The sequence below is a fragment of the Rhinatrema bivittatum genome, chromosome 1, assembly GCF_901001135.1.
Source record: "Rhinatrema bivittatum chromosome 1, aRhiBiv1.1, whole genome shotgun sequence".
NCBI classification, from domain to species: Eukaryota; Metazoa; Chordata; class Amphibia; order Gymnophiona; family Rhinatrematidae; genus Rhinatrema; species Rhinatrema bivittatum.
The window spans coordinates 705,825,609-705,847,611 of NC_042615.1; the positions used below are offsets into that span (position 1 = coordinate 705,825,609).

At 45.1% G+C, this 22,003-nt stretch overlaps 2 protein-coding genes across 6 annotated transcripts in view; one reads left to right on the top strand and one right to left on the bottom strand.

The window, feature by feature from the left end:
- Positions 1–20,890, bottom strand: part of NLN (neurolysin) — a 226,441-nt gene extending 205,551 nt beyond the window's left edge. The window contains exon 1 of the mRNA XM_029576052.1: positions 20,767–20,890. Within this exon, the coding sequence (XP_029431912.1) occupies positions 20,767–20,807 (41 nt within the window). The 5' untranslated portion in view covers positions 20,808–20,890. The remainder of the gene's footprint in view (positions 1–20,766) is intronic.
- A 13-nt stretch (positions 20,891–20,903) lies between these two features.
- Positions 20,904–22,003, top strand: part of SGTB (small glutamine rich tetratricopeptide repeat containing beta) — a 56,052-nt gene continuing 54,952 nt past the window's right edge. For 3 of the 5 annotated variants that reach the window (XM_029576083.1, XM_029576073.1, XM_029576109.1), the window contains exon 1: positions 20,904–21,039. The gene's annotated coding sequence lies outside the window, so the exon portion shown is untranslated. The remainder of the gene's footprint in view (positions 21,040–22,003) is intronic. The other 2 variants (XM_029576091.1, XM_029576100.1) reach the window with 1 other exon arrangement.

The window sequence follows — 22,003 nt, forward strand, 5'->3', positions numbered from 1 at the left end:
AGGGGAGTGCCTGGGGTGTGTCATTAATGGCGCATCATCGGGGGCGTTCCAGGGCGGGACCGCGAGCGTGGTTCCGGCCCGGGGGCGTGGCCGCGGCCCGGGGGTGTGGCCACAGCCTCCGGACCAGCCCCAGGACCGGAACATGGCGCACCGGCAGCCAGCCTGGTGCGCGCAAGTTACACCTGCCTCGGGCAGGCGTAACTTTTCCAACAAAGTTAGTGGGGGGGTTTAGATAGGGCTGGGGGGTGGAAGGAAAGTTCCCTCCAATGCAGCTCCGATTTGGCCTCGGAGGGAACAGAGGCAGGCTGCGCGGCTCGGCGCACGCAGGCTGCCGATTTTGCGCAGCCTTGCGTGCACCGACCCCAGCTACGCGCGTTATCTATTAAAATCCGGCGTACTTTTGTTTCGCTGGTCGCGCGAACAAAAGTATGCGCCGGCGCAGTTTTTTAAAATCTACCCCGATACGTGCGAACGCAGTTCATAGGTCTTGTATGTGCATTTTTGAATGAGCTGCTCATTCCTTGGGGGAATAGGTCCTTGGTGAGTATCACCTGATGTCGAAGGGCCGGAGATGTCAGACCGTCGACACTGTGAATGGGAATAGCTCCCATTGTAGGTTCCTGAGTATGATGAAGAAGAAGAAGGGGTGTAGAGAATGAGCACACTAGTATCGTAGAACAGGCAGGATTTACCGAGCTGTTACTTTGATACTGCGATATCGAGTTGTGAAGGCAGGAGCTGGCATGGTTAGTAGGCTCAGATTTGTTGAATTGGAGGCCAGTAGGAGCAATCATCAAGATAGTAAAATAGTCGTATTCCTTAACGACGAGAGTGCGGCTTCAGTATTGCCATGCATCTGTTGACAAACTCCGGCAGAAGCAAGGTTGAATGAAGACCTTGTATTGGAAGTGTGGTTGTTCGCCCGGAAACCCAAGGGAAATACCTGGAACTAGGGTGCATGGATGTGCAAGCAAAGGTGCCCTGGTTTTTTTTTTGTTTTGTTTTTGTTCCATTGCAAGTTCCGTGGATGAAGAGGGGAAGAGTGGATCTGAGAGAAGACATTTTGAAAAGTACTCTTCTTCTTTTTTATTTTTACTGTCGCAGTGACAGGATATGTCCCTGGGTAAGTGACAAGTGGAACCCCGAGACAACTAAGCAAGTCGACGGAATGTGATTTTAAGGATGGAAGACAAGTGGGTAATACACATCCCAGATCTGGTGATGGCGGTTGTATGATTGCAAAAATGAAACCACTAGGGTTGTTTTTTTGTTTTTATATAGACATGTTGAGGATTGACGATAGCAGCGGATGGTGAAGTGTCGCAGCACGCCGGCATGCTTCTGATAATGATTAGTACGAAGCCTCGATGGTGAGCAAGATGGAGGCGTATAATAGGAATGAAGCTTAAGGTCCTCTTCTGTTTTTTTTTTTTGCTCGGCAGTGGGCTGAGGTTGAAATCAATGTTGTGACATAGATGGACATCGATGCCATGAAGCATCCTTAAGTCCTGTGAACAGTTCAGTGAACTGAAGTTAGGAAAGGGCTTCCAAATTGTATGTTAGGTTTCCAATATGTAGGGAACCTCGCCTCCCGTGACGGTGGAACGTCACCATTCAAGACGACTTGTTGTCTAGACCTTTGCTGAAGTCGTGGAAGACACAGACAACTCTTTGGAAATGGACTACAGGAAGTATCCACAACAGGTTTTTGTTTTTCCTTTTTTTTTTTTTTTTAAGGAAGAAAGTGCCGTCTGTCGAGGCCCACTGGACATGTGGTTTTAGCCCGTAGATTAGAAAAAAATATGCGCGACATTCTGAAGGGAGGCTTCGAGTATTCCAGATGCAATGTCTGATGCATCCATGCCTTTGTATTTTATTATTATTAAATGTATTTATTTATTTATTTTTAAACCATCCCGTGATCCATTAGCATCAATTGGTGTGGTTTGGACTGAGTAGCTGTTAACAGTGTCGATGTAACCAACAGGGAGCGATAGAACAACAGTAGCATAGGACCTTAAAGTTAAGGCCGTCGACTGGTTTACTGTAGTAGGGTACTGGTTCCACAGGTATACCATTAACGTGAAAGTGGACTCAGCTTGGTGGCTGTGAACTGTATGTGACCCAAGTACCCAGCTCGCCTTGGATTTTGTTTTGTTTTGTTTTTTGTTGGGGTTTTTTTGTAGTTGCATCCATATTCCGAAGCGAATGCCGCTTCACCGATGGTGCAGTACACTCGGCGCCCGCACTGATGCTGAGGCGTGTCCGGCGTCTGTGCTTATAGTCAGCGCGGCTGACGTATGTGCCAAGCAGCAGCGCGTCTAGCATATATTTATTTAACAGTTTTATATATACCGACCTTCATAGTAAATAACCATATCGGATCGGTTTACATTTAACAAGGGGTATAACTGGAGTAACAATTCAAGTGAACGAAGATAACAATAGGTAGGAATAAGTCAAAGTTACAATCAACAGGGGGAGGAGAACTTGGAAGCTTGCAACAAGCTGGAAGGAAGATAAAGCGGGAAGAAGTTATAACGTATTACAACGTATTGCCAAAGGGCGTACGGGTTAAAGCTTAAAAGGTGCTTTAACCTGGACGTTTACCCTGATATCCAGTGCCCTGGCGTCTGTGCTGAGCATCAGCGCAGTCTGCACTCGTGCTGATGACTGTAATAGGTCTCGGCACGTCTTTAGTGTTGGCACAGCGCCTCGGCGGGCCGGTTTGCGCTTTCTCTGTTGGCGCGTCGGTGCGCACGTTGATGCACTCCTTCATGCATCGATTGTGGATGCCAGGGCATGCCCGGTAATGGGCTGATTCGTTTAATTTATTTATTTATTTATTTTGGCTCACTCGGTGATCGGGTACAACCACTTTAAATTTATTATTCTGACTATGGAGGCACAGCTTTTTTTTTTTTTTTTTTTTTTAACACAATCCTGGTTTCTGCCACAATAAAAGCAGTGTTTTACTTTGCAGTGTTTATTGGCTCACCGGGACAGTTCCCCTCCGAGTGGGTGGGGCTACACACAGACCAATCAAATGCCATAGCTTTACAGCCCGGATGTTGCTGATGTTGTGGACTGGTGGGCAAGCTTGCAGCGAGGTCACAGCGCTTTACCAGTATTGCTGTGGTGCACATCGATGCCGCCTGTTAAAGGGACGATGTCTGCGCGCCCGGTGCTCGTGTTGAGTCCTCGACGCACGCACCGATGTGCCAGCATCCCTGGCGCACGTGCCGATGTGTCGATGAGCTTAGTCCTGTGTCGGCGCTCCGGCGAATGCCTCGATGCTGGCGGCGGTCCAGTGCATGCATCCATGCCGGCAGCGTTTCGGCGCACACATTGATGTTGTGAGCGTTCCGGCAGACTTTCGGCGCTTCTGCGACCTCAGCGCCAGCACAGTCATCAGTGCTTCGGTTTTAGCGCATGTCAGTTTCATTTTTGGCGCCATTCTCAACAAGCCGGTGAGTGAGCAACGGCTGTGAGAGGGCCGTTCACCCCCTCCCCCGTCTCTACTCGGTGCCAACCCAGGTAAACTGGGAGGTTAACCGCGGAGACGAAAATAGAGACAGCAATCATCTGGGGGGGCCCAAGATAATGTAAATCTTGTCAGGACAGGGCTCTTGAGGAAGTTGTTTTTTTCTTTCTTCCCTTTATGGAGTCTTCCTATATTATTCTCTTCTTCATCTGTCCACTTTTTTTTTTTTTTTCTTAGAATAGTGTAGAAAGGTAGAGAGCTCCATGATCTCTGCTGCGTGGAAAATTTTTGACTGAGGAGCCTGAGGTGATCCTGTCATGATATAGGAGGGAAGGGGAGTACCTAGGTAAAAGTCTTTGATAGACTTTGAGAGCTCCGCCACCTAGTGGCACGGAGGACGTACCCATACAGCATGGCTAATTCAGCTGCTTATCTAAGTGAAAATTCAGTGCAATCCAGTATTTTAATTTAAATAACAGTATAGAAAACAAAGAGCCTTCAAATTTTTCTCACTTAGGGCCAGATTCCTTAAAGCTTTTCTCCCATTTTGTGTCTTTGGGGAAAAACCCTTAGTGAATCAGGTACTTAATGATTTCCAACTGGCAGAAAGTATCAAACTTTACAAAGAATGTTTTCTTTCTTCATTTGAGAATCAATTAGTCTCTCTTTTTTACATGCAATCTCATATACACACACATATACTCTCTTCCCACAATATGCAATCACACACACACACAGGTTCCCAGGCAGACATCTACCTATTCAAACACACCAGTTCACAACACATGGGCTCACACATACACTCTCTCCCAGGGCCTTGGCAGGATGAGGTCTGCTGGCGGCCCCTGGTTCCTCTCTCTACTTTCGCAATGGTGGCCTGCCAGATTGTGGCGTGCACAGCAGCAGGAGTCATGTTTAACCAAACATCATCTCCTGCTGCCATGGGGCAGGTTTTGTGATAAGAGCTGCGAGGCTGACTCTGCTGCAGCAGGAGATAACTTTCAGGTGAACGGGATTCCTGTGGCCAGCTCCTACCCTCTTCCTCTCTCTCTTTCCCTCTACTTCCCCCCCCCCCCCCCCCCCCCCCCCACTTCTCCCTCCCAACTCTCCCTCCTCCTCATTCCTCAATTGCCCTTCTTCTTCCCCCTCCTCCATCCCCCCCCTTTACAGTCATTTATTTACCTCTTTCTCACAGTGCAGGAATAATATGGGAAACAAACAGTGGAGTGCAATCTACAAGCTGTCTGGTTGTGCCATGTTTGCGAAGGCCCTGACCCAACTCTTCAGGCAGACTCGCAGAGCTTGGCAATAATCAGTGCTGTGCTGCCTCCCATGAGCCTGCCCCGTGCTGTGCTGCTTCCTGTGAACCTGGTCCATGCTTCCAGGATAGTGGAGTCCTGCAGTTAAAGCCCCTCCTCTTCCAGCTGGCTTGTGGAGCCATTATTGCCGTGATCCTGCCTGGGTTTGAGGCTGGAGTAACAGTGGAGGTCGGAAGCAGCAAATTCTGTGAGGTAAATATGAAAATCTGCATGAAGGGGGAAATCTGCGGAAATTCTGTATTCCGCAGTAGTGCAGAATTCCCCCAGGATTAAATGTCCTGGGATATTCCTCATTCCCGCCACCTTTTGCTTCCTCTCCTATCCCCCTCACTTCAGTACCACTCTTGTTTGTTGACCTAAGAACATAAGCACATAAGACTTGCCATAATGGGTCACACTGTAGGGAGATATCACATGTTTAACCACTGAAAGCATCCAATATGAGTCATAATAGCCAAAGATGAATACTGACAAGTATGCTGACTGGCCAAAAACACTATTTCAGCTGAAACAAGAAGCACTGCCCAAATGAGAACTTTAACCAGAACTAAAAGATACTTATCAAGACCTGCTTGTTTGTAAGCTCCTGTGTAAATAAACCAAGGCAAAGTGAGTGCAATTCTATCTCAAAGCACAGAAGTCACTGAATGTCCAAGGCAAATCCAGGGGACAAGGCAACACCCCCCACCACCACCATCTATAAAAAATGGGAGGCAGCAGAAAGGAGAATTGCTGATGTGACAGACAGCACTGGTCAGAGGTGGTAGGACCCCCACTGAGAAAAAGAGGAGGGGGCAGAGACCTGCAGTGCAGAAGAGACCCTCCACCGACTGCATGATTAAGCAGAAGCAAATGTATATTTATCAGCAGGAAAGTATAAATCATGGGCAAACAAGGAGAAAAAGAGGAACCGACAAGAAGAAGCCCCTGCCCCCTGTATCGAGGAAGGAGAATATCAGGTTTGGCCAGGAGACAGGAGAGAAGAACGTCCGCCTGGGAACTGGGAGCTGACCTGGAAGCCAAATATAGCCGAGAGTAGAGGAAGAAAAGCCCTGCCAGTATCCAAGAGCCCAGCCAGTTACAGAATCAAGAGAAGCCAACCTTCCCTGAAGACGAGGCTGCTTCAGCGGTAACAAGAGGGAAATCTCCAGAAGGGGGTTGGGCTAGTAAATTAGCTGCCGGTATTAATCTTTCAGGCAGGCTAAGGTCAATGGCATATTTAAACCACTAATAGTACAGGGCGGTATTTAGAGTAAACTGGTGTTCTGTAACAAGGTTGTTAGGGTCATGTGCTGCTGTTATTTTCTAAATGCTAATTCTGCAAAATCTGATAAATAAAAGTCTAACTCTATGGATAAAAACGTCTTTTCCTGAACTTAAGACTGGGAGGTGAGATAGGAGGAAACAGGAACGGTCTGTAGCATTACCATCCACGAGAGCCGTGGAAGAGGGAAACCAGAAGTGCCCTGTAGTAGACAGGTTCCTGAACCCCTAAACTTACCTACAGAAGTGGAGGTTCCACCAAGATAGGATAGGCCACGCCTATCCACAGAGATGTCAGATGCGCAGTTAAATTTAATAGAATTAGAAGATGAAGCGTTAGTGAAGATTACGCAAGTTTACATTAAGAAAGAAGATGTGCAATACAAGGTCTCTAGGGTTTGTGAGAATTTAAGACACATATCTACAATAAGGAACTGTCTAATTTTTACCTTACGACTGAGATTTGTGATTAGTGAATCCAAGTTAACCCTTAAGACATTAGCTGAATATGCCACCATTTTGTATTTAAGAGAATTCCTGCAAAATGATAACTCACATTTACAGTCACTAAATCAAGAACTAGAAAAGGATATTAGCCAATTAATAACCAAAATGGATGATATCACTGAACAATCCTCACTGCAGGAAGACCACCACAGGCTATTGGCAGAACAGAACCAAGAGTTAATAATAAAGGTACAAGCCTTAGAGAAACAGATCTCTGAGGGACAGCCCACAGACCCTCGTTTAGATAAACTACCTGAATCCCTAGAAAAAAATCAGGAGCTGCAGAAGATTATCAGAGAACAGAAAGAGGAAACAAATTCAGGGAAAGCTGCAGAATGGGTTCAAGAATTAGAAATGGCTGTTAAAAACCAGCAAGGAGAAACAGAAAAAAAAGTTACATCTTTGAAAAACCAACTAACAGAAGCACAGCTGAAATTAGCAGCGGCAGATAGCCAAAATACTGAATTAATAAAGTGGAACAAAAAGTTAGCTCAGTAGGAATTTCAGGTCTCTGAAAGAGAGGGATGAATCTGAGATTTTGCACTACAGAGGCTCTCTCTTCAAGAGGCAACCCTCACTGAAACAGAATTAGTAAAAGCTGAAAAAAAAAAAGAAACATTAACCCAACAGCTTTCGGCAAAAAAGCAAGATAAGCAACAAGACATAGCCTGGCTTTGACTGTTACAAGAAGAAAAATGTAATTTAGAAAAGGAGAAACAGGAATTGTTACTTAATTTAAATGAATCCAGGTATCAGCTGCAGCTGTCTCAAAATATGGTCCAGTTACTTAAAGAAAAGACAGCTAATGGTATGCCAAGTCCTGTCTCTCCAAAGCAGAGCATCCAGGCAGCAGAATATCCCAAAACCCTGATCTCACACCTCACTAAGGATCAGTGGGGGAACGCCCAGCCCAGAGCCACAAACAGCTTTTTATCCAAGACTGGAAGAAATTACCAGAACCAAGGGAAAAGAAGGCATGAGGAAAAGCAGACATGTTAGCCTCTAGATACTGCTGCAGCCTCTCGCTGGTACACAGGCAAGAGATGCCCCACCCCATGCAGCCTGGGAGGAGATGGGGGCAGGTCCACCCAAAAAGGGAAGCAAACAGGGAGCTGGGATCAGAAGCCACCACGCAGACTGGCTTACCACCAGCTGACACTAGAGGGGAGCTTCAAACCTCATCAAACAAATTAAGCTCCTTCACACACTAGTCACCTCCTTTAAGGAAAATTCTGGCTCAGATATTTTGCAGCACTTGGCCAAGTTGCATGAAATGTTTGATATAGTAGGTGCTCACTCTGAAAAAGTACAGGTAGCCTTACTCCTGTGGCGTTTCTGTGAAGCTAGACAATACCTTGCTAGCAACCCTGCCGAGGTAAGAGTCTTTAGACACATTGGAGTTCGCCCTTAAATAGCACTTTGGGACTTACACTAATAGCATTATGGCACGGCAGACGCCTACAACCTAAGATGTGGCCCAGAGCAAAGTCCCCGAGCTTTTACCTAGGACTTAAAGCAGATTTTCTTTTATGGGGAGCCCTGTGTTAAAGAAGCTGACAAGTTCTCTCTCCAAACCTCTTTTCTGAGTCTTTTCCCCCTACTCTGTAAACTCATTTATATCTCCATAGGGAGGTGCCCTTAAGTTTCCTCTTAGAGGAAGCAGAGAAACTCCATGCCATTTGCCACAAAAGAAAGACAGCCCCTAGAGAAAAAAAGACAGATAAGAAGAAGGAGAGGAACCAAGTATCCACCATGAGTCAGAATCCAGAGATGCACTTTGAAACTAATCCTCTATCCTCTTATCCTAATTCTGACAGGCCCCAGATGCTTCCTCCCCAGGAGCAATCTACTGCCCCAGCAGCTAATCCAGAAAAGGATGCTGCAGATTCGCAGCCACCCAAAAAGAAACGCAACTGGGGACGACGGCAAAACTACAACCAGAGATCTTCTGTGGAGAGACAGCTGGCCCAGCTGATGGCTGCCATCTAGAAACTCATCGACCAAAACCACAGTATGCCCTCTATACCTGAGAAAGTACTCCAGAAAAAACAGAAAAAGTCTGAGGCATCTAAGAATAGCACCAGACCTAGCACACCACAAGACAGCCCCAGTACCTCTGGGTCTTCCATTAGCATACACTGACTAACCAATCCTGTTCTTCCTCCCCAAGTCTCTACCATAAGTGCCTGAAAGTCTTCCCTGTTTGAACACAGAGATGCCCATACCTCTACAGTACCAGGTGACATCCAGCCACAGGAGAGTTCTGCGCCCCTTCTGGATGTGGCCTCCGTCAGGAAGCACAAGTATTTCTTAGGGAAACTGAAGCCTCAGTGACTCCACTATACAACCTCCATCCTTAGAGAGTAGGTCCACTCCTAAGGGCCTATGGAAGGATGCATTTGAAGGTTAGAGGTAAGGCATGGCTCACCCTTTAGATAGGGAAGATGAACGTGAAGCACCCAGTTCTGATCACCAAGCCCCCAGTAAGGAATTCCTAATTGGGAATGAACTCATGAGTGTCCCACATCCTTGAGTATATAAATGAGGTCATGTGTACTCAGGTCAGGTACCCTCTTCCATATGGAAGAGTGGCTCAAAGGGGGAAAGAAACCCATAGTTCCTGCTTTATAGAGCAGAAAGAGACTAATCTCAGAATAAATTTCCAGAGGTCAGCAGATCCCTCCCTACTAGTACTTCGGTACCAAAGAAACCAAAGAAGGGGGAGATAATAACGACAATGTTATTCTCTTGAAAAAGGAGGCCATACTCAGAATTGTCCTAGTATTGCGCCAGAGGTGGACCCTTAGACCAATGTGGTCTTGACGCTACCCGTAGGAAGGATCCTACGGGTTCCCACCATCGGCAGGCGGAGTGGGCTGATGGACGGAGGCCGGCTGGCGCTTCACCAATACCAGCCCTCGTTCCCCGCGAGTTGAGCCTTTGGGTTCCGGGGCCGGCTGGGCTTAGGTGGGCCTCCATATGTCGACATCGATGGAAGGGCAGCGAGCTCAGCCAAGAGGGAGCAATGGCAATGCTGGGAAGTCAGTACTGGACAAGGCGGGATACCGGAGACCCAGATGCCAATAGAACCAAAGTCAGACAGGGGGCGCCCGAGCAAGAACAGGCCAGAGCCTGAATAGGCTGTCCAGGATGTAGACTAAAGAGGTGTTGTAGAGCAAGCTAGAGTCAGGGCTGGCGACAGTAGTGTAGTTGGATAAAGCAGAGGTCTTGGTTTGGAGAAGTTCGGTAGCGTAGTCGAACAAAGCAGAGGTCTTGGTTTGGAGAAGTTCGGTAGCGTAGTCAAACAAAGCAGAGGTCTTGGCTTGGAGAAGTTCGGTAGCGTAGTCGGACAAAACAGAGGTCTTGGCTTGGAGAAGTTCAGTAGCATAGTCAGACAAAGCAGAGGTCTTGGCTTGGAGAAGTTCAGTAGCATAATCAGACAAAGCAGAGGTCTTGGCTTGGAGAAGTTCAGTAGCGTAGTCGGACAAAGCAGAGGTCTTGGCTTGGAGAAGTTCAATGGCATAGTCAAGCAATGCAGAGGTCGTGGCTTGGAGTCAATCCGAAGAAGGGCAAGGAATCAGGAACTCGAAGAATTACCAGGAGGCAACAAGGAGACCTGTTGCAAAGGCAAGCTCTGACTGTCAGAGCTTGCCTTAAATAGGTCCTGACGAGTGACATCACCAAGGAAGGCTGGCAGCCTTAGCATGCCGTGAGCCCTTTAAATCAAAGGGAGAGGCATGCGCGCCTGGGGAACCCGGAAGGAAGAGGCAGCCAGCAGCGGCATATCTGCCACGATGCAGACCCGCGAGGGGAGCGGCAGCGGTGTCTCCACCGCGCCACGAGGCTGAGGGCAGCAGGCAGGGCCGCAGAGAGGAGGGCAGCGCTGGAGGCGCTCCCTCCGTGTCGTGGAGGGGCCAGTGCTCGTTCCCGGGAAGGCAGCAGCAGAACGTAAGGAAGGCCAGCAACGGGTTCCGTGGCTGGCCGACGCAACACCTAGATACCGACCGAATGGAGATTTGCCTCAACCAACCCCCACTTTCAACTGACCAGAGCAGAGCGGACTCAGGAGGTAAGTCCACCAGTAACCAAAAACACAAACTGGTACACCCCAGGAAACTGACCGACATACTCCGGAGTGGAATGTATGTCCAGCTAGCAAAACATAGAAAAAACAAACAGGGACCACTAATGCTTATTAGCGAGGACTCCTTCATGAGCGGGTCCCTCTTCCACAAGGTGAAAGGGAAGATAGAACTGGATGCAGTAAAACACAATAATACTTTGGTACAAATACCCGGATACAAAACTAAATCGCAGGTGGGAGCATGTAACTTAGAGCTGAAGTTAGGCAGTAAAACCTTCAAACACAACTTCTCCATAATTAGAGGTTTAGATTCACCGATGTATTTGGGCTCAGACTGTCTCATCAGACTGGAAGCCTATATTGATCTAGGGAATGATGTTGTCTGGAACAGAATGGAAGGTGATCCGGTAAGCAGCCCTGACATTCCCAAGTTGCTCAAGTCTAGCTAGGCAGTCCCACAGGTATGCGACGTGGTAAGCGCTGAGAAAGCCCACATCCCTAGTGGTGTACAAAATTATCCCTTCAAAATCAAAACAGCCAATGATCAACAAATGTTAGACAAGTGGGCTTTCTTCTCAATGAACACCAGATTCTTAGAATCTGGGTTGTCTATGGGAGCCACACCTTGTATGGAAGTGTTGGACACGGTACTGTACCTGTTAGTGACTAATACCAGCCCAAGCCAAATTACACTGAGAGACGAAGAACCTCTACGTTCCTTAATCAGTGAATCATTCCCTGATCTGGAGCTAAACCTTCCTGTCTTAGGTAAACTAACTGGAAACACCAAGGTACACTCTTGAGAACATCCCCCTGAGTGGGGCAAAACACTACCTAAAGCCTTATCAACTTACAGTTTATTTGGCCATATGATGATCAAGCTTCTAAGGTTCAAATGGAAAATGACTGTCTCCTACTGTTATTTACATGTATTAAAAATGTATGAATCGCCTAACACTAAAAGGCCTAGGCCAGTGATGGCAAACTCCAGTCCTCGAGTGCCACAAATAGCCCAGGTATTCAGGATATCCACAATGAATATGCATGAGATAGATTTGCATACAATGGCAGCAGTGCATACAAATTTTTCTCATGCATATTCATTGTAGATATCCTGAAAACCTGGCCTGTTTGTGGCACTCGAGGACTGGAGTTCACCATCACTGGCCTAGGCGATGTACAAGATAACATTCATAAAATAGGGAGCTTGACAGAAATGAGACAGGCGGAAACTAAGCTGAAGGATCCTGAATGGTTAGACTCAGTTTAGACTCGCTCCACCTCAGAGTTGATGAAGCACAACTGGAGTTATCTCTGAACGACTGGCTATAGACTACAGGAAACTGAACAAAAATTGTGCCCCTATCCCATGGCCCACCTGGATCAATTCAGGGAGCGAAATATTTCATCAGCCTTGATTTAGCCTCAGGGTTCTGGACAGTCCCTGTAGAACCTAAAGATCAGTATAAACTGGCTTTTTCCTTTGGGAAGAAACAATACACCTGAAGCCGAACACCCTTTGCGTATCTGAATTCGCCAGCATATTTCAACATTTTCCTACACGAGGCATTACCTGATGCGGAAGCTAGGGACACCTTAGTGTAAGAAGTCACTTAACTACTTAGGATATGAAGTCTCTGCGGAGGGACTACGTCCCCAAAGGAAAAGAAAAGAAGCCTTACAAAAAAATTAAAACACCCACCACTCTGAAAGAATTACATTCTTTCCTGGGAAAATGCAATTTCTCACGGCAGATCAGTATGCCAAGAATTCACAGCCCCTGGTAAAACTATTTATTTATTTATGGCTTTTTTTTTTATACCGACACTCATGATACCAATCATATCGTATCGGTTTACAATAAACAGCGGTGCAATAACATTAACATCAACGTGAACAATAGGCGAAGAGAGAAAAGTGAATGAAAGTTACAATAAAACAGGGGCACTTGAACTGGGAGGAGGAAAAGCCAGAGTCATAGCTAACAAAGAAATAAATAATATTTAGTCTCAGAAATAAATAATATCTAGACATATACTTAGGGCTATAATAATCACTTGTACTCAGGACTGAATATTATCAAATATATACATGATATCCTATACTTAGGGCTGTGGAATATCAAATGTACCTGACTAAATAGTATTAGATCATAAAACTCAGGACTGATTAATATAACGTCAGAAGCCATGTCAGGGATGGGGAACGTCGACTGGCGGACCAAGGCGAGTTGTAGCAGTTGGGGAGGTCATAGATCAGGGAAGGCTTGTAGAAATAGCCAAGTCTTGAGTTTCTTTCTGAATGTCTGCGTGCAAGGTTCTTGTCTAAGGTCTGGGGGCATTTTATTCCAGATGGTTGGCGCTGCTGTCGAGAAGGCTCGATCTTTAGTGGATGAGAGGTGTGTAGCGTACCTTTGTATGCTTCTCTGATGGGTCTGGAAGAGAAGTGTAGCGTGAGTGGGTTGTGTAAATCGATGGGTGTTCTGTTGTAGATAGCTTTATGGATGATGGTGAGACACTTGTGTAGAATTCTGAAGTTTACTGGGAGCCAATGTAGGTTTTTCAGGATAGGTGTGATGTGGTCTCTTCTATTAGAGTTTGTTAAAATTCTGGCAGCCGAATTTTGTAGCATCTGAAGCGGTTTGGTGGAGGAAGCGGGAAGGCCTAGCAGAATGGAATTGCAGTAAGCTAATTTGGAGAATATAACGGCCTGGAGTACCGATCTGAAGTCTTGAAAATACAGTAGCGGTTTGAGTCTTTTTAGTACCTGAAGTTTGAAGAAGCAGTCTTTGGTTGTGTTGGTGATGAACTTTTTTAGATTTAGCTGGTTATCAATTATAACTCCGAGGTCTCTTGCTTGGTTGACCAGGGTGTTGGTGTGACTTGTGTGTAGGCTGTCTTTGTGGTTGAGAGATATAAGGAGCATTTCTGTCTTGGACGTGTTGAGCACAAGGTTTAAGGTAGTAAGGCAGTTGTCCCAGAATTTCAGTGTTTTTGTGAGGGATTCGGTTATAGGGATCAGGATTTGGACATCGTCGGCGTAAAGATAGTGTTTGAGTTTAAGATTCGTAAGCAGCTGGCAAAGGGGGAGAAGGTATAGGTTGAATAGTGTAGGAGACAGAGAGGAGCCTGTGGAACACCTCTTGTAGTGTTGATGAGCGGAGATTCCTTGTTGTTGATGAACTAGGATGAACCCTGGCAGTGGGGATCTGAGCAGCTCACAAAAACACAGTTCTGAAAATAGATTCTTTTACATCAATTCTAATCTTATTTGTGTCTGTTTTGTGTGGTCCTGCTCCAGGCAGAAATATACCACCATGCTAGTGGCCACTTAGGTCAGAAGTCAGGAAGCACAAGAACATGCCCATGCTGGGTCAGAAAGGGTCCATCAAGCCCAGCATCCTGTTTCCAACAGAGGCCAAACCAGACCACAAGAACCTGGCAATTACCCAAACACTAAGTAGATCCTATGCCACTGATGCTATTAATAGCAGTGGCTATTCCCTAACTAAACTTGATTAATAGCAGTTAATGGACCTCTCCTCCAAGAACTTATCCAAACCTTTTTTGAACCCAGCTACACTAACTGCACTAACCACATCCTCTGGCAACAAATTTCAGAGCTTAATTGTGCGTTACATGAAAAAGAAGCATTACTGCTCTCATAGGGTCTGTTAGTACTCTAGAGCTTGTACTTGAGAAAAGTGTCTCCTGGCTCTGGAGTACTGTCTGATGAGCCATCCACAGCTCTGTATTTTAGGTTATCAGTGACAAAATGAATAGAAACATCACACTTGTTGAAGCACATATACAAGAGAGATAACATATGCAAAATAAAGCCTGGCTAGGGACTAGTCAAAAGGTGCTCAAGAGCATTTCAGGGAATCAGAGAGGGGTCTGGAGCAGGAAGCTCAATTTGTAAACATTTCAAGTCTGCTCCTTGCATACAGTAGGAAAAAAGACAAAGGCATCATTACCAAGGATTTCAGTTCATAAGTTGAGAGATTGGTGCAGGAAAGAAAGTTGTGGCTATATTGCAGAATGAGATTGCACCTGTGAAGAGAGAGATCCAGTGTTGATTTTTTGCCAGTTTACACCAGCTCACCAACCTGGAACCTTTTAAAATTGCGTCAAATTTCTTTCTTTCCTCCACTACGGCTGGAGTGAAAGGTGAAGGCTGCCATCGGCCATGACCAGATTCCCTTTTCTTTTCTTTTTTTTTTTTTAAAAACTACCATTAGAAAGCCCTAGCTTTTCCTTTAAACAGGAAAAAAGGAAATCATGTATGCTTATTTTTCAACATATCACCATTCATAGATAATTTGATTTTTTTAAATTTATCAATTTTTTAAATTTTAAATTTTAATTATTGAATTTTTCTTTTGCCACATCAGCAAGCCTGACAATGTACCTCATGGGTTTTCAAAAATGAGGCCGTCCGGACTTTTAATCATTTGTGGACTAAGAGATGAATAAATATAGAAAGCTGGTGATCAAATTCAATTCAAAACTCTGTTTTTGCATGTTCTTGAGCCTACATGCAAAAACAGAGTTTTGAATCGAATTTGAGCACCAGCTTTCTATATTTTACTCCTGGGGGAATTTTGCGCAGAAAATAGCAGAGGAGACCCTGGCATGCCACGAATGGAGCGCGTCCCGCGGCACACGCTCTGTTCGCGGTAAAGATGAAGGCCCGGCACGCCGTTCGCGATGAAAAGGGAAGGCCCCCGTGTGCCGCGCTCCGTTCGCGGCAAAGATGAAGACCCAGCGCGCCGTTCATGGCACACGGGGGCCTTTCCTTTTCGCCGCGAACAGCGCACCGGGCCTTCATCTTCACCGCGAACGGAGCGCGTCCCACAGCATGCCGGTGAGAGAGAATGTGTGTCAGAGAGGGGAGGGGAGGGTGAGAGAGAGTATGGGGGGGGATGTTGGTGAGAGAGAATGTGTGTGTGAGAGAGAGCATGGGAGGGTGACAGAGAGTATGGTTGGTAAGAGGGGGGTGGGGAGGGTGTGAGGGAGAGCATGGGAGGTAAGAGAGGGTAGGTGGGAGGGATGCTTGAGTGTGGGTTTCAGAGAGAGGGAGCCTATATGAGGGGAGGGGGATGCCGGTGAGAGAGAATGTGTGTGTGAGAGAGGAGAGGGGTGTGGGGGAGGGTGAGACACAGCTTGGTTGGTAAGAGGGGGAGTGAGGGGGATGCTTGAGTGTGGGTTTCAGAGAGGGAGCCTATATGAGGGGAGGGTGACAGAGAGCAGGAGGGTGTGAGAGAGCATGGGAGGTAAGAGAGGGTGGGTTTCAGAGAGAGGGAGCCTATATGAAGAGATTGTGAAGAAGTGTGTATGTGTGTGAGAGATTAGGAGCTCGTGTGTATGAGAGGGTGCTAGCCTGTGTGGAGGGATTGTGTGTGTGTGAGACAGATCCTGCGTGAGGGAGAGACATAGCCTGTGTGAGGATGTATGTGTGATAGAGAAAGGGAGCTTGTGTGGGTGTGTATGCAAGAGAGAGGGCCCTGTATGAGGGGGATGTGTGTGTGCAAGAGAGTGAGGACGCCTGTATGAGGGTGAGTGTATGTGGAAGGGACACTCTTACAGTGAATTTCTAGGGAAATTCTGCTCAAAATATTTAAAATTCTGCAACTTTAAGTAATAACTTTTTCTGTAATAATTTAAAATGTAATTACTTAAAGACTGTCATGTAAATTGTGTTATTTTGACGAATATAAAGTTTGCAGAATTTTGCAGAATTTTCAGTTTTTGTGCGCAGAATTTTAAATTGTTTTATGCAGAATTCCCCCAGGAGTAATATTTATTCATCTCTTACACTGCAAATGATGAAAAGTCCGGATGGCCTCATTTTTGAAAACCCATGAGATACGTTGTCAGGCTTGCTGATGCGGCAAAAGAAAAATTCAATAATTAAAAATTGAAAAAAATTGATAAATTTTAAAAAGTCAAATTATCTGTGAATGGCAATATGTTGAAAAATAAGCATACATGATTTCCTTTTTTCCTGTTGTTTGATTTGAAGTGGAAATCAATTGGGCTCTTTTTTGGGTTTTGTTCTAGCTTTTCCTTTACCCATCATCTCAAATGTTACATCATCTTTCAATGTGAGCAGGAGGGAAAGTATAAACTGCTGTGGGGTATAGCAGTTTATACTACCATGTAATAATGATATCTGAGAGATGAAAAGTGTGCAGAAGAAATAATTAATGAAATAGCAGAATAGAAAAGTAAAGCAAAAGCAATGGGTTGCAGAGCATCATCTTTGAAAATCACATGTATAAACACTCAAAACCTTGTCAATAAAATCACTGATCTGGAAGCAACCATGGCAGAGACAAATGTGGATGTTGTTACAATCACAGAGTCTTGGTGTTATGGAAATCAGAACTGGGTTATAACCATCTCATGGCATAATCTCTTCAAAAGAGACAGAATGTAAAAAACAAGGGCAGAAGTTGTTCTTTGCAGTAGGGATACAGTATGATTGAAATATGGAAGGGGTGGTTATGAAGATACTGAATTACTACAGACTGCCTCTAAAAAACCCAAAAGGGGCCAATATTTTTCTGGGAGTAATATAAAGACTTCCACCATACAGAAAATATATGGATCCTGTCAGGACTGAAGACATCCAAAGAATGGCACTATGGTGAGAATGGGAGGAATGCTCCAGTACCTACTCCACTTGGTGAAACACTTGTAGGTCGATGCAATAATGTATGTTCAGCTGAACGTGATTTTACCCACACTTGGTGCACATTTTTTGCAGGTAAATGTTACTCCTAATGCAGGAAGATTTTTTAACTGCACAAAATGTACATTTCTTGTGAGAAAAAGACACAAAAAAATAGTAAAAATGAACTGAGATGTTAAAAGAGAAAATCAGCGATGTGAAGACTCGCCCCCCCCCCCCCCCACGTCATGACGACCAGCCAGCGGCGACCCGATTAACGGCACAATTACACCAGGCGTCGCGTGCCGGGTGTGCTCCCCTTCATGCTAACCTTTGTGCTCCTTCTAATATAATTATGTTTATGTTAATAATTTAACTTTTATTAATGTTATTTAGCTTTTTGCTTTGTTTAAAATTATTTCATTATTGATGTTTAAATGTATTAGACTAAGGAATTTTACTTCCTGCTCATTCTGTTTCATTGTAAACCGGTTTGATATGCATTTTATGCAGGAAAATCGGTATAAAAAAACTTAAAATAAAAATAAATAAATTTAACAATGTGCTCTCAGCGCCCTCACATGGAAATTCCATGCAAATGAGGGCATTAAGCATTCCCTTCCAATGTGGAGAGGTGCACTGGCTGAGTGGATAATTTCATAGCGCTAGAAACTTTGCTTTTGGTCAAAGGTGGAGCAGTCTAACACTGGATCCACCGGCAGGGCTCCCCCACTACCCGAAAGGACAAATAGCAGAGGTTCAACAGTGCGTTTATGTTTTTAAGCTTAACTGCGATAGCCAGCTAGGAGCACAAGAAAAGATGGGTTCCTAAATCAGGTGCACAGCAAAAGATGAATTCCTAAATTGGAAGCATAACATAAGATGGGCTCCTAAGGTGGGAGCCCAAAAAAAGATATGTTCCTATACTCGCTTTCCCATTCAGCACCTCCCCTTCGAGTTGAAACGTGCATTCAGCCTGTGCTGACCACACATATTGACTCAGTGTACATACAATTTAACTCCCAATGCATTAGCTTACTGCATGAGGAGTTAAAAATAAAATTTGCCTGTGCGATAAAATTGTGTTCTGAAATTAGGGACACAGGCTCTTAATGCACAGGTTATTTAATCGCCCACAAAGTGTCGAACAGGGTGAGGATAAAGCCTAGAAACCTTAGAAGAGGAAGTAAACATTCCAAATGACATTTCCCAGGTTTCCCCATGACCCACCAGGGATTGTGAGAGGCTAGCTAAAGGATAGGAGCAAAACAGAAGGCGAGAGACACCAAGGAGGTGAGTTTACAGACTACTGAACCCATGGAAATAGAGGTGTCTCTAGAAGGGAGAATACTGATGGATATTGCAGAAATCTTGGTTGACATGAGCATGGAGATGGATTGAAAGGTGCCATGTTGGCCTGGTTTTTGCTATTTGTCAATTTGTGAAGCTAAAAACTGTCAGTCTGTAACTTTACTACAATTGAAAGAAACTGCTGCTGCTCAGGGATGGAGGAAGAAAGTGCACAGAGCTTTGCTGGCCTATTCGTGGGTTTTTGTTTTTTTCTTTCTCTGACAATTTGTAGAGCTAAAAACTGTCATTTTTGCAACTTTACTTCAAGTGAAAGAAGCTGCTGTTTAAGAGAAAGAGACAGGTCTTGTTGCTTGGTCCTATCACCAGAGGTTGGACACTGAGGCCCCAGCAGACTGTTCCTAGTGGCTCATCCCACTCAGCGATCTTATCTTCTTCACCTATTTCCTGAGCCTGACAGGGAGTTCTGGAGAGATTTTATGCCCAAAGTAGAGATCCCTCACCCACATACGTGTAAGCTGTATTTCAGGCAGACACTGACCTCAGACTGGACACACAGCCCAAGGAAAGTCTTAAACATTACAGGGATACAAAGAGGGCTGATAATTTTACGAACTCTGAAACTCTATTCTCTAAGATCTACCTATAAACAGCTTTTTTTCTCTCTGACTGACATATGGGCCCGTTAAGGTCAATATTCAAAAGCATTTAGCCGGTTAACTCAGAAGTTAGCCAGCTAAATTAATATTTGGACACAAAGCCGGATAAGCTAGAGACGTTCTGGGGACATAACTGGGAGGAGTTGAGTTAGTCAGATGACTTAGTAGGCTATGTCTAGTCAGGCCAAAGAGCTGTCCTAAAGTTAGCCGGCTATAATTAACCTGATAATTTTAAAACTGCTGGCTATATTCAATAATGCAACTGCACTATTGAATATACCTCCAAAGTTAGCTAGATAAGTTTATCCAGCTAACTTTGCTATCTGGACTGTGTTTGAATATGGACCTCTATGCTTCTATCTTTATTTGCCTGATAGAGATTCTGTACTTATCTGCTGTTCTGTGATGTATGGTCTTGAATACTTTATCTCAAAAATATGCTTAGTCGGCACACCACATGGTAGGCCATGGTGGGGATATCTGGCACCCATGTTTGTGTGTCTCGTATTGCCCACCATAGGATGTTGGTACGCGTGGACCCCCCGCGCCCTTTTCTTCAGTAGAATTTTTCCAGGGACTACAGTTCTTTGTACAGGTATTTATGTAGAAAATGGGGACTTAGCGAGTTTCAGATGACACACCTTTTGCATAATTAGTGCCCTACCTACTACTGGTACAAAAGAAGCATGCACAATGAATACCTCTTTCAATACCAATTTAGATGTTTCAGATACATTTAATTTACATGGGCCTAATTCACCAGGGATTTTCTCCCATTCTGCATCTATAGGAAAAATGCTTAGTGAATGAGGCCTCGTATTTGTTAAAATCTGCCTTCATCTTTGAAATTCCGGATCTTTTTAATTGTTGAGATGACACTTGAGAACCACAGCTCACAGTTACATAGTTACCTTGAAAGCTAATGATATTATGTGTATATATGCGGTTAGCCCTAGATTAAGGTACTGCTTTGTCCAATCAAAGATAGGGGTCCGGATGCACTCCCGGCTCAGATGGATAAGGGTGCAAACATGCTAATAAAGTTGATCACATCAAAAGGAAGAACATCACCATCTAATTAGGTGGGCTCAGTACAAGGTATCACAGCATACAAAGATGCCAAACAGAAATACTAAAAGCCCATAAAGGTCTTGTTCTAGCGGTAAAAAGTGAAATTGAAGGCAAGGGGGACAACCCAGTGCGCTAGAACTTTTCTCCCATCACAGCCCTAGAGGCATAGCTCTAATGGTAAATGGTCGAGTTCCTCCGCAAGGACCTCATGCAGGCTCAGCACCAGCGAGGACAGCAAGATTCCCGTTATAGAGGAGGTGCGAGCATCCTGCCTGCCTCTCGAGTTTCGCTGTCCCGCCCGAACACCAAAGCAACAGAAAGGAAAAATAAGGGAGAACTGCACGCCGCGTCCCGGGAGGAAAGCAAGTGTGAAAGAAGGACTAAGACACCAAGTACCTGTGAAGGCCACGAACCGCGGAGAAACTCAGAGACAGCATTATCCGCCCCAAAACAGTGTCACGCGCACGCGCGCCGACCACAGCACCCTGCCGTCCCGCCTGAAGCCGCGCCCACCGCCGCCTCGCGCACCGATTCGCTTCCGGCAGCTGCGCGCCTGCGCCGTGGAAGTGCCGGGTTGGGGTGGCGCGGTTGTGACAGCAGCAGCGGCAGCTGAGAACGGTGGTACGAGCGAGTTGGGGGCTCTTCTGCGGAAGACCACACAGTGTCCATGTAAGCGCCTGTCTCTCTTGCCCCTATCTCGCAGTGCATGAGGAGCCCCACCGCATCCCTCTCGGGGAGTCGTTAAAGCCGGTGCTGCTTATTTAATACGCAGCACTGCCTATAAACATAGGATTGGGCGGCTTCTTCCGCTCCCTCCCCCCCCCCCCCCAAGCAATCAATAAACTTAGCAAAGCAATCCTGGCGGCAATGATATAGTATAGGTTATGTATCATATGCTAGTAAGAACCATTGGTGATTATTGATTGGGCTAGCAAGTTAGACAAATATCTTGACAAAATTGATGTGTGGCAAAATATATTATTCTTGTTTATACTGCAACAGCTGTAAAGGTAGATTTACTGTAGAGTTTACTTATCGTGATTCATAGAATTCAGATTTTATGTTTGGTAAACCACAAGATAAATATTGTATTGCTTTTTGCAAGTCATATTTTGCATTAAAATATTGTGTAGGAATTTGATTGTAGTTCCCAAAAGTCAAATCCTAGAGAATAAATAGAAGGTATTAAATGCCAATTTGGATCAACATTTACTGTATTATATTTACAGTGAGCTAGTTCAGGTTCCACAGTACCTGGTTTTATGTGGACGTGCAAAGGAAAAACAAAGTTGACTAGATTTTGCAGGTATATGGCCAAAATGTTTTCACAAGTGATATAATGGCAGAGCCTACTATCACAACCGGATGTATGGATTATATCAAAACATAACCCATGTGCTAGGATGTTAGTTACGTTTTCATAAACCAGATATGAACTCATTCTTCTACTAAGGAGTTTTACAAGGTCTTTCTGAAAGATCTCAACCTTTTACCTCAGAGTAGATATCTAGATTCTTAGGGACTGATTTGCTGAGGCTTTTCTCTCATATGTATCTATGGGGAAAAAGTGAATCAGGCGCTTTAGTCTCCCACATTGTTTTGTTTAGATCTGAAAATAATGAACTGCATTGTT